Source organism: Apodemus sylvaticus, chromosome 15, assembly GCF_947179515.1.
Source record: "Apodemus sylvaticus chromosome 15, mApoSyl1.1, whole genome shotgun sequence".
Taxonomy (NCBI): domain Eukaryota; kingdom Metazoa; phylum Chordata; class Mammalia; order Rodentia; family Muridae; genus Apodemus; species Apodemus sylvaticus.
Window position 1 is genome coordinate 8669238 of NC_067486.1, and position 13522 is coordinate 8682759.

Consider the following 13522-nt stretch of genomic DNA (forward strand, 5'->3'; position numbering starts at 1 on the left):
ACTGAGATGAATTTGTACAAAACAAGCTGCTTAAAGCCAACGATTCCATGGTTTCTACTATATTCACAGCATCCTGCAGCCACTACTTTTACCTCGTTCTAAATGATGTCCCCCACCACCCAATAAACTCTGCTCTCAAGTGCCAATATTTTGGAATGATACAGGAAGTGAATTTCCTGAGGTCTGTAGTGCTTTTGTCTAATGTTCTAGAATGATTTTTACCCAAGAGTGAAAGATTTCAGAGAGTGGTTATGTCTTGGTTTGCTTATGTTCCTTCCAAAGCTTCTTCGCCTCGTTCTGTAAGCTGGGAGGAGTTTCTAGGCAGAAGATGTAGAGCCTCAGATGATGCAATCGGGACAGCAGTTAAACCACGGGCCACCCATGAAAAGCATTCAGTGCTGTGTCAAAGACGGTCACCGGCTTTGAAGATAGCACACATTCCTTTGTAAACAGGAAAGCTCACAAAAATGTGGGCAAAGAGTCTGTGGGTTTCTTTATGCATACTTTATTGGAAAATAATAGGCTTATTTATGCAAATCTGAGGGAAGGTGCACAGTGACTGGTGTGTCACGTCCACCAGCTCAAGGTATAAAAAGCGGAGAGAGGGAGAGATGCTTCATTCACACACTTGCTCTTCACAGTCCATCCAACCCTCTCTCCACATCTGCCGCCATGACTCGTTATTTCTGCTGCGGAAACTACTTCCCAGGGTATCCTTGCTACGGAACCAACTTCCATGGGACCTACAGAGCCACCCCCCTGAACTGCGTTGTGCCTTTGGGCTCTCCCCTGAACCATGGCTGTGGGACCATCTACAGCTCCCGCAACTACTGCTATGGTGGCATTAGTAACTTCCAAAATCCGGGCTGTTGCTACGGCAGCAGTTTCTACAGGCCTTGGGGCTCTGGCTCTGGCTTCGGCTACAGCACCTACTAATAGTCCAATGGCTCTGGAGACTACAGGACCCTCAACCAGCTACCGTCATAAGAAACAACCTGAAAAGCCATGTCTGCCTTCCAGCCTCCCACGGTGGTCGCGAGATACAGATACAGGTTCTCCAGTAATGCTCAGCAGGAGCCCATCTCTAAGCTGAAGCTCCCCTCTACAGCTAAGAGAAGCAAGACACACGTTTTCATGAGAGACTAAAACAACATCAACATAAATGTCTTTCCAGTTGGGGTGTGTGGACGGGGTCTTACTGTTAGTCTCCCAATAAATTTGTTTCATGCATCATACGTACTTTTGCTCTGCTCTTTGGTTTTGCTGTGTTTTGTATGCTCTTGAATTCATCAACCATTTTCAGTCCCTAATGGCTGATCTTGATTAAAGGTTATGAGTGGGTCTGGCTGAGGATCGTTTTCTACTCCAGCCGTGTGCATAGCACCTTCTAGGACAGTGGAAGCTAGCCAGCAGGGGCGACACTTCTGGGTCGGTCGCAGCTTGATTGGGTGCCTTTAGCAATAGGGTCTTACCATCATGTTTCGGAAGGTAACCAAGAACAATGGTAATAACATTAATATTGTTGGGTCTACGAGTCCTCACTGGCCAAGAACTCCAAAGAAAGTAACCAATTCCTTGCACTTGGCTTTTTATTTGCCAGCCCCTGGTGTCTAGGCAGGGCATTGTTGCTATTTTAAGGTAACTATTTTAACTTGTGTGTGGTTAACTCGTGTGTGTGTGTGTGTGTGTGTGTGTGTGTGTGTAAAACATGACCACCGGTATAAAAGTGGTATGACTATCAAGGAAACAAGAGTCACTCTCTGACTGGATTTAAGTCCCACTCCACTAGATGAAGAAACTCATACCTGGCACTACTATTGGGTCAAAATCCTAGAGGAGAACCTAGTATTATTTTACTAATTGAATTTAATATTAAACCAAATGCTAATGATATTATTATACCCACAGATCAATGCCTCCCTCAACACTCCTCTGAGAAGCTTGTACTTGTAGTAGATGGTAATTAATACAAGGACTCACAACTGGCCAAGATGCAGAGAATTAAAGAAGGATGCTTAGGCATAATAGAACACATCGACAGCACCTCCTCTGTCCGAGGCTTGGGGACTGTTGCAGAGAAGACGGAACGAATGTAAGAGTCAGAAGCAGCTGCCGCTGACTACAAGGAAACAGTGTCTTGTGACCACCACAGGGCAGCTGCACATACGTTTTCACAGCAAGCAAAAGGCCTGTTAAAGCCCAGGTCAGAGCATGTCTCAGCACGTAGGTAGGAGCTGGTTAAACCATCTCGCCCAGGCTGTAAGGATAGTGACGGTTGTCAACTGTTGGGAGAGGGAAGAGAACATTTCCTCAGAGAGTGTCGTAAGAATGTTTGGGCAGCACAAACTGGTCTTGAAGGACTCAAAACAAACAAACAAACAAACAAACAAACAACAAGGACACAAAGGGAAGGGGAGAGGGGATGAAGAATATGATCAAAACACATTGTGTGGGCTGGAGAGATGGCTCAGTGGTTAAGAGCACTGACTGCTCTTCTGAAGGTCTTGAGTTCAAATCCCAGCAACCACACGGTGGCTCACAACCATCTGTGATGAGATCTGATGCCCTCTTCTGGGGTGTCTGAAGACAGCTACAGTGTACTTACATATAATAAATAAATCTTAAAAAAAAACAACACATTGTGTGAAACTTTAAAGAACTAATGCAAATAAATGCAAAAGAGAGAACTGTCCCAGACTCAGCCCACACAACCCGCAGTTGTTACTTTCAATTACTCAAATAGTTCGGTATAGATTGATTATTCTCTTACTATCTGTACTCTTAGCTATTGTGAGCCCTGAATACCACAGATTGATGAATTAATTACAACTAACTGCATTTAGCTAAGAAACTCCTAAGATGTCATCAATAAAGCAAAGCTAGCTGTTGAACTCATATAGTACATTTTCCCCCTTTGAATAGGTGGATTTCATTTTCTCCAACTTTTCACCTCTAATTATACAGATTTCTAGTAAGAAAAATGAAGCCTCTACTCTCTGGAATGACAGCCGCCTTCAAGAGCACTTGAGACGGCGTGCGGTCCGCACTGGCAGCCAATTCCCTGTCTTGTTTTCAGATTATGTTCTGAACTGAGAGCCGTTCATTCATACATCAAGTGTTTATTATACTCTAAGAATATACTCAATTAATTGTCCATGAACTTAACTTGTTAAATTTCTTCTTTTTAAGAGTAAATATGGTATAAATTCAACTAGTTATGCACTAAGAAGTATTGGTTCTGAGTTTTTGCTTTATAAGAATAAATATGGTATAGTCCATTATAAATCTCATATACTTATTCATGCATTAATAAGTATTGGCTCTGGGTTTCTGCTTTATAAGAGTAAATATGGTATAGTTCATTATAGATCTCATAGACTCATGCATTTGTCTATTCCACATCTTTAGGTTCTCTCTGTCTGTCTCTGTCCGTCTGTCTCTGTCTCTCTCTTTCTTTTGTATGTCTTTTTTTAACTAATGCAATGTGTCTATAATATGTATATATACATGCTTGGGGCTGACAACTCGCTACTGGATAACTGATTACAGTTTGTCCTGGAGAAACTGGCTCTCCCTCTCTCAGCAGCCATTGACTGTCCATAGTTCTCATGTAGGGGTGGGGCTTTGTGAGATTCCTCCTACATCCATACTGGCATATGCCCTGGTGTTGTTACTACACAGGTCTTCCTGGGTAACCATATTGCTGGTATTTCCTGTAATATATACAGAAGACACTGTCTGATAGCAGACACGCTGGTTCTTGGGTTCTTACACTCTTTCTGATGTTTCCTGAGATTTAGGTATATCAACTGGGGAGGGCCCCACAGTCTGTTATTCTCTGTAGTTTGCCTAGTTGTGGATTTCTTTAGTAGTCTTCATTTGCTCTCTCAGCTAAACCCCACCCCTCCTCCACCACATTTCTTTCTTCATAGCACCTGAGTCTTTTTCTTTTTTTTTTTTTCTCGAGACAGGGTTTCTCTGTATAGCCCTGGCTGTCCTGGAACTCATTCTGTAAACTAGGCTGGCCTCAAACTTAGAAATCCGCCTGCCTCTGCCTCCCAGAGTGCTGGGATTACAGGCGTGTGCCACTCACCTGAATCTTACTACACCTTCTCTAGAGGTCTTTCAGCCCATTATGGTCCCCCCTTACCTTCCTGGTTTCTTTGATTATGCCAGGTCACTTATTTAAATGTAAAGAGTCAGAGCTAAGATCCACAAATTTGAGAGACTGTGTGACATTTATTTTTCTGGCTCTGGTTAACACAGTATGTTTTCTAGTTTCACCCATTTAACTGAATCTTTATTGATGATCAGAGTTCCACTATGCATGTGTACCACTATGCATCATTAAGTCATTCACCGAAGGGCATTCAGGTTGGTTCCCTTGCACAGAGGCGATGAAGATGGCTGAGAAAATGTGCAGCCAGATATCAGTTCCTTTGGGCAGATTTCAAAAAGTGAAACAGCCGGGTTATAAGGGGATCTCCTTTTAGGTTTTTGAAGGATTTCCACCCTGATCTGAATAGTGGCTGCACCATGCTGTAATCCCATCAACACTGAGTGAAAGTTACCCTTTTCCCACATTCAAACCAGTGTTCCTTGGCAGCTATTTTCTTTGTCTTGGTCATCCATTTTACCCCAGTAAGTAATTTAATTTGTATTTCCCTAATTGCTAAGGATTTTGAGCATTAAAAAAGCCATCTCTTAGACATTTTTATATCTTCTTTTGAGAACTCTATGTAAAATATATAGCCCACTTTATAATTGGGTCATTAATTTTTTGTTCTTTAATTTTTGCACTCTTGGGAAGGATAAATAGGAAAAACTTTGAAGACTTTAACTGGGAAAAAGAAGAGAGAGTAATACCTGAAGGGAGTGGGAAGCAAGAGGGATGAATAATACCTCGATGTTTGAAAGAGTCATAAGGAAACAGTACGTTTTTACTCAAAATATGTATAGTACATGCATTAAATGGTTTAAACGAAGTTAATCCACTTGTGGTGATAATGATCTTCCCAAAGCTATAGACTATCTAAACAACAACAACAACAACAACAACAACAACAACAACGAAACACCCAGTGCTAGACATGGAAGTTCTCTCTTAGTTCTTAGTCCAGGGAATCCACAAGATTCTGGAAGATATATAGGCATTTCTCTTGGCTTCATCCCAAATTGTAAAGGCAAGAGCTCAGTTGCTGAAGACACTGCACACTGTGAAAACAGGACTTGGAGGAATCAAGTTGGAGCTGACCCAGTAACCCACTCCTTGAGGACAAGCTCTCCTAGTATCTGAAGACACCACATAAGTGCTGATGGAGAGAAGCTGTGCAGTCCTTTCCTTTTTGCAGTTTCCTCCTTTCCATCACACAGAAGTCCAGCTCCTCCTGACTGATGCTGTCGCTGCAATTCTTCCTAATCAATAACAGTATCATACATTATACATAGCTGCTAACCGCTTACAAAGTGTGTGAATAGAACTTTATTTAAATATGACAAATCTTGGGAGAGACTGGCTTCAGTTGAAGAAGTTGCTAGGGATTAATTTGTCTCAATAGGTAGATATTTAGGAAATGGAAAAACAAGTCTTGAAAAAGTCTTGAAACATCAAGATGAAGTCTTCTGATGCCACACATGCCTACCCATTTGCCATTGAGAAGAAAAGAAAAATCATTAACTATGTGCTTGCCAATTTATTCATAATTAACTTTAACAAGATCCTTCAGAATGGTGACATGCTTAAAAAGATTGAATAATTATTAATCTCCATTTTTAATCTCAGTGCCAACTCCTATGCTATTTCTTTGTCATTATGTCCAAGAAATGTCATCAGATCTTTGTTCCTAAAGTTTCTGCCGCAATTCACACTTCATCATTTCTTGGGTAGATCCTAGCTGTAAATCTATCTATTCTACCTGGGAGTCCTTAATCCCTCTTCTCACAAATACACAAAACAAGCTAAATGTATAAGCAAAACGTAGCTAGTTCTCATAAGTTGTTTATGAATTTAAAATTTTTCTTATAGTTTCCTGGAAAATGAGCAGTCAGGGGTGCGCAGAAGCCTACTCTTTTCTCTAGGTCCACTTCCAGATAAGAGGGGAATCTCAGACCTCATTCTTCTCTTCTACCCCCTTCTAGAAAACTCCTACAGAGCCTTCAGAAAGTCTTACTCAACTTCTGGTTGCCAGGAGCCACTCTCACTTAGATCTCAAAACCTCCTCCTTTCAGCCATCTTACATGCTCAAGCCTGCCTTTGGAAGGAGAAATATTAGCTTTCAGGTTTGCAAATATCAAGTTGTTCAGCACATATAGAGCTCATGTTGATTAGAACAAACAGAGCTCACCTGCAGTTAGGTTATTATAACAATCTCTTTCCACTTTAGCTCCTTGTGATCATTTTAGTTTGCCAGCTTCCTTGAAGCCCGAGCCAGCTTTGTCATGAGATTCTGAGAGAAATTTCTGAGAGACTACTTCCTAGAGACAATGTTTAGAGACAGTGCTTGCCCCCTGAGAGACTGTTCCCCAGAGACAATGTTTGCCCTCTCATCCCCCCTCCCTACATCCTGCTTGCTTTCCTTTATATTGTGGTATGTAAAACAATAAAGTTTGACAGCTTGATCAGAATACTGTCTGCTGTCCGCCTCTCAGGTCTCTTGTCTCTCATCCTCTCCTAGGTGGTCCGGGGACCCTGTTGATGGTCCTGTGGGTTGGAACATCTGGTAATGTCACCTGTTCTAGTTTAGAAGGACTCAGTTTATTAATAGTTCCATTGCACCAAATGTATCTTCCACCAACTGCAGGAATATACTTTTACCCAGTGAAGCTGGATCTCTTAACTTGTTGTCCTGTAACCCCACAACACTGGAAACTGCAGGGCATCTCACCGGAACATGCCTTCAGGGGTTTGTTACAGAGTTTGGACTTCGATTGGGCATTCTGGAGGATGTTGAGGGAAGTAGGGGTACTATTTGCATTAGAGACTATATTAGTTGTATATTTGTCTTGTAACTACCACAGATTTAGCAGTTTAAGGCAACACACATTCATCTTCTCACAGCTCTAGAGGTTGGGAGCTGAAAAAGGCTCTTCCTGGACTCAGAGATGAAGTCACTGGTAAGTTAACATTCATTTCAGAGTTCATAGAAGATAGTGAGTTTCTAGTTTCTATAGGAAACCCAACATTTTTAGTCTGTGCATCTCTACCCTTCTTCAAAGAGAGCTGTAAATTACTCCAAGATTCCACACCAGTTTCCCTGTCTTCCTCTTTCACTTCCAAAGTTTCCTGTTATTTCATCAGGGACAATGGAGACAAAGTACAAAAACCCCTCTCCTCAAGGCCAGTTCATTGCCCACCTTACCTTCTCCTGTGTGACCAGCATATCGTACATCCCAGGGACTAGTCTTTGCTCCTCTGAGAGACCATTGCTATGCCTACTTCAGGTACTGTTGGGAAGGGAGCTAGAGCCCATAATTGCTTGTGCTGGTAAGTTTTACTTAAGAGAGAACAAAGCACACTATGTAACTGTTGTAATCATTGCTGTGTTTGCTTAGTAATATTCTTGCTCCTGTCTGTTTTCAGACATGATTATGAAATGGTCCTTGCAAGGATCCCACTACTCTCTCATCAGCCTCGACTGACCTCATCTGATTTGGAGTTCTTAAGGTTGTCTATGGGAAGAAGGGGGATTAGTACTCTTGTTCCCATTGCCTCAAGGTGACCTTGTCTCATCTGAGTTCTGAAGGCTGTAAAGGAAGAAGGGAACGGGAGAGTCAGTTCCTCATTGTTGAAGAGCATCCCCATTTGATTTGCAGTTGTAAAGGTTGGGAAGAAATTCAGAAAGGTTGTACCCAGGGAAGGAAGGAATGGACATCTTACTTGACCCGCAGTGTTTCTGGGTTGTTAGTGATTTACCTCTACCAGTGCCTTCATTAACAGACAGCTTTGATTTTCTCAATGTTTTGTACACTTTGTAAATTTCTCCAGGATAAGCAGTGTTATACTTAGCATCATTTTTTTGCACCCTTACTAAATATTACTTAAAGTAATTCAGTTATTTGCAATTTTGTAAGAAAAGTCAAATCCATGGCTACTTACTGAAAATTGAGTCTACTGACAAGAAACGCAGACATCACTGGGAAGCTTGTCCAGTGCAGCATCTTGGGAGCCTCTGCTGTTAAATTGGACTTTCCACTTTAATAAGATTCTCAGGTGATTTGTGTGCACATAAAGTTTGAGCACCAGCCCTGTCTTATTGATTTCATCCCAGAGGCAGGGGAAAGGAAGATGCATCTCACTGTTGATTCCTAAAGTGCTTGTGAAGGTATTATCATCTTCATCAAAAAGAAAGTTTTCTTCTCAAAAATTATTGTTATTATAATTTTCTCCTTTTTTTACTGCTATTATGGGAGAACTAGATCATGTTATTTATTTCCTGGGAGACCTTAGGAATGCCACTGATAACTGGCGCAGGAGAGCTGTGTGTTCACCGAGGGGAGGCTTTCTCGGTTCTAAGCTTTGCCAGGCGGGAAGCTCTTTGGGTATTCTACTGAACCTCTAAGCGCATTAAATATTGTCACTAAAGAAAGCACACTGTTGTTTCTTAGGCACCAGTTTCATTTTAGCGTCTTGTCTCTGAGCCTTCTGACATTACCTTTGAGAGTGCAATTTAATCTGTTTTATACAGTTTATTTTTTTCTGTCTTTCTAATCATGCCCCTGCCTGGTTAGAAAGATATAAATAGGTGTGTGTCTTTTCTACACACATCCCTTAGTGTTTATAGTTGGAAGCTTCTAGTTTAAGGTTGTAGGATACACTTTCAGAGCTGTCAAGTCTTTGGTGTGTGTGTGTGTGTGTATGTGTGTGTGTGTGTTTGTGCAGGCCGGAGGTCAAAGAAGTCAACCCGAATTGCCAATCCTCGGGGACATCCTTTCCTTTGTTTTGCGAGACAGAGACTCACTGGGGTTTGTTAAGTAGTCTAGGGTGGCTTCACAACAAAATCTGGGGTTCCACCTGTCTCCTCATGTCCCCAGTTCTGTGAAGACAAGCAGGAGCACTTTTTACATGGGTTTGGGGGCTCACCTCAGTCTTCAGGCTTGCACAGTAACACTTCACTAGCCAAATGACCCTCCAACCACAGCATTCTCACACTGTAAGGGAAAGTTTGGCACACCAGTTATGGTCTTAGTTTTAAAGTTAAGATTGACATTTATTCTTGTCATGCGTTTTGGCTGGTAAAGGCAATGAAGGATCGCTACCAGCTTTCTGCTGCACTTCCCATTGGTGAGAAGATGGGCACTATCTCAACGATCACGAGTGGACTACTCCACATGCTGTCCAGAGGCCAACGAATGATTGATACTAAGCTTCATTCAGCGGTGAGGCTGGGCCTGTCTTAGAACATTTGAAGGAATTTCCCCACTAACCAACATGGCTTGTGCATGTCACCTTTACATGCCCTTTTCTGTGTCTGGCTCCAGTGCCTCCTTTACATTGTGCAAGCCAACCTTAGCTCTTCCAATTCTAAGAGCAGGATGAATGTGAAAAGAGACTGTCTTAGCCTACTCCTGAGCCCCCAAAAGAGAAACCTGTCTTCCTTGCTGTTCCCTTTTCATGTTGGTATGAATCACACTCGAGGTTTTTGTGCCAGCAGGAGTCAGGGAACCTGTTTCACTCCCAGGCATTGTTGTGGTGTTGTGCTATTTCTTTAGAAAACCACACAAGTTCTACATCAAATAGTAAGCCTTGCTAATGAAGCACATGCTTGATAATTAATGAACTTGTCTCACCCATGTGGTTAGCCCCGAGGTACAGAGGTAGCATCTAAGGTGTTGAAATGGTGTCTCAGTGAGCACCTAGGCTTGGTCAGCACATTCTGTTGTTATCGAGTGATGTATTTTTGGCACACGGACAAAGAGTCATAGTATCATGTAACACACACACACACACACACACAGAGAGAGAGAGACAGAGAGAGAGACAGAGAGAGAGAGAGACAGAGAGACACAGAGAGACCCAGAGAGACACAGAGAGACAGAGAGACAGAGAGATTGTCCTTGAACTTGCTATAAACTGAAGGATAACTTTTGTCTCCTGAAGCTTTTGCTTCTACCTCCCAGGTGCTGGCATCACTGGGCTGTAGAACCATTCCTGACCTGGTAGTTTTATTTGACTTGAGGGCACCTTGAGTTTAGATCTATCAACATTTGAAGCAGACCCATTCTTGTTGAAGAGAGTGGTCCTGAACATTTTAGGATGGTTCTAGGGATCTCTAGCTTCTACTAAATTGTACACTAAGTAACACACACATTCCTTTCTCCCAGGTCTGACAAAATGCCTCTTGACATTGTAAACATCCTGAGGAGAGCAAACTTGCTTACAGTAAACCAAATCACCTCTGCTTTTAAAGCCTAGTTATGACTGGGTCCCTTTTTAGTTCTTCACTACTTTATATGTTAGGATTGTTGTCTTAGGATATATTACTACAGGGAACTGTGTAACATTGCTCTAGGTATAACCACCGTTATGGGAATCACCTGGTCTCTCATAATGAAGATTTTCTCGGCCCTACCCCCAGCCATGGAGGCAGAATACACAGAAATAGAAATGAGAAATATTCATTCCAAAGAGCACCTGGGGGATTCTCATACAGGCTGACATTTTAGACTATTATGGTGCTCTGGCATTGTAACGAGCATAATATGGTTTCAGCAATTCTTCTGCTGTTCATATCTCTCTTTCTCTTCTAAAGGAATGGGAGGTGGGAGTTCATTAGTTAATCTTAGTAGGATTGTAATGAGGTGAGCAAAAGAGCACCCCATGGTGACATGCCCGTGTGAACAACTTATAAAGCCAGAAGGTTGGATTGTGATCGGGGCTTAGCTGGGACTGTGATGGGAGAGACTCAGATGGCTCAGGGAGTGAGCAGTCCCGGGAGGCCAGCTCATCTCATTTTGCAGTTGAGAAACTTGAGCCCTAAAAGGTAATTCGCCAACATTCTCATAGCAAGTGAGTGTCGGACTTAGGCCTAGACTACTCTTTCATGGATTAATTCAAATAATACATACAAAAGCCTGCATTGTAGTGATCCAGATGTGGCAAATCCATGTAATTAAAGGCATCACTTTTGTTCCCATGGAAACAAGCAGAGAGATTTTAGGCATACCAGTAACACTTAAACGGTGCCCGTGATAGTAACTTATGTGAGAAAGCTGGCAGGCTGACGAGAGACTACGTGTAAATGTTAGCTGAGGGGGATGGGAAGACATATCCCCTTGTTCATTCATGTGAATGAGCTGGTGTTTGAAGGTTGAGGAGATAAAAACTGTTCCATGCAGAGCAAACACCACATGGCGGATCTTGAAAATGAACAGATACACGGTTAGTAACATACAGAGGATCTTCCATTGTTCTGTTTTTTTGTTTTTGTTTTTGTTTTTTTTTTTTTTGTTTTTTGAGATAAGGGCTCACCATGTGGGTCTGCCTGGCTGGAACTCACTACGCAGACCAGATGGTTTCCAACTCCTAGGGACCAGCCTGTCTCTGCTTCTCTGAATGCTGGGATTAAAGGCACCTGGCACCTTGCCTCACGCAAACACAAGGAATCTTAAGTAGTATGAATTGGAGGCTTTTGCAGAAGGATTAAAAATGAAGATACAATTTTTATTCCAAGAACTGTGGGTATTGCAGACATTTGTTTTCTAAGAGTGCAGTTAGCTCATTTTCTGTTTCATTCAGGGGTATTCCTTCTCTATTTTTTAAACCAAGAAAAGCTGTTGAATATTGTCTGATTTACTCTCACCATGTGTTACAATGACCGCATACATGGCTTGAATCCTTCACTTTATTAATGGTGTGCCTCGCATGTATTGATTTCCTTAAGGGGAGCCATTTCTATCCTAGGGTTCAGGGCGTTTTTGTAAAGTTGCTGAACTGAAATGGCCAGGATTTTTATGGAGTAGTTTTGCATCTATGCTCATGGGTTTGTAATTCTCATGGTGGGTGGAACTTTGGCTTCTCTCAGGATGATGCTGGCTTTGATGAATGAGTTTGGAAGCCCTCCTGCTCCTTCAGTCTTGGGAAGAGCTTGAGAAGCATGGTTGTCAGTCGTTCTCCCATTCAGCAGTGAAGTCATCTTCCTCCATATTTAATATTGGGGGGGAAGGGAGATATTTTACTAAGATCCACTCTCGTTGTTCATTATTGACTTGTTCATAGTTTGTCTTTCTTCCCTATCTTTTGGTTGTGTGCTATAGCAATTAACCCATTCCTTTCAGATTATCTAACCTTTTTGGTAGGTTTTAGGGTCCTATATTTAGGATCTGTTTTATCAGTCATAATACGGATTTCTTTTGCTTCTCATTTTATTTAAGTCTTCTCTTTTATTGTCCAGACAAAGATCTTGGAGTTGTATCCGATAAAATCAATTGAGTTGCTGTTTCTAGATGACTTTATTTATTGATCCCCTCCTTGTTTCTTTTGTTTTTTCTCTCTTCTACTAACTTTGGGCATTGTTTAATTTTTCTGATTCTTCGAAATATGCTGTTGATTGGTTTGGACTTTCTTTTTCTTAATATTTAACTTTTTACTGGTATTTTCACATAATGCAACCTAATCCCACTCATCTTCTGTTTTTTAGTATCTGCCACCTTCCACCCTTGCACCTTCCCCTTGAAAGAAAAACACATCTCAGTGTAGAAGCTGCAGTGTGTGACAGTGTGTCCCACTGTCACACACTGAGAGCAGCACACCCTTTTGTGCACACTTTTTGCAGAAGTTCATTGCAAGGAGTCATTGGTCTGGTTCAAGGTCTCTCGCTTCTGCTGCAGTATCAACACTGGATCCTCACCAAGACTCCTCTCAGAGATCCTGTTACTGTCCCATGTCATGAAGATTCTGCAGCTTTGGATCTGAAGGAATGGCCCCTTCCCATACTCCTGCAGTTCATGACTAGTGTAGATGTTGGGATGGGTCAACTCAAAGCCCTGGATTTAGGCCTGGGTGTTAAATGAGCTGGCCATCTCACCAGCTCCCCTGCTCCACACCACCACTGCCTTTGCCAGGGGCAGGGCCATCTTTCCAGTGCTCACACCCTCAAGGCTTGTTCACCCATCCCATGCCAGTAGGGCCAGCTCTACTGTGCTGCCAATCAAGGTTCAGGGCTCACTCTCTAGAGTGCTACAGTCAGTAGAGGCCTGGGCCAGTTCTCCCACTCCCAAGAACCCAGAGCCAGCTCTCTCACCTGCTGCAGATGGCAAAAAGCAAAAACGGGCAAGGGCATCTTTCCCTTGACCATGCCACTGAATGGCAGAGGAGGGGCAGGGCCAGCTCTCTGGAAAGTGCCGCAACCAGGGTCAGCTCTACTCTGCTTCCTGGGCCGGTGGCAAGGCCCACTCTCCTGACTGCTGCAGCTGGCAAGGGGCAGGGCCAGCTTTCCTGCTCTCAGGCCTTTGGGACCAGCTCTCCTATGATGCCCAGGCAAGAGGTGGGGCCAGCTCTGCACAGCTCTCAGATATCAACACGGCC

General features: G+C 42.7%; 1 protein-coding gene across 1 annotated transcript; it reads left to right on the top strand.

Annotated features, from left to right (window-relative positions):
* The first annotated feature begins 672 nt into the window (after positions 1 to 672).
* On the top strand, positions 673 to 936 carry LOC127665547 (keratin-associated protein 7-1). Its single transcript, XM_052157969.1, has one exon. It carries the CDS (start codon positions 673 to 675, stop codon positions 934 to 936), a length of 264 nt encoding a protein of 87 aa, XP_052013929.1.
* Positions 937 to 13522: the final 12586 nt, after the last annotated feature.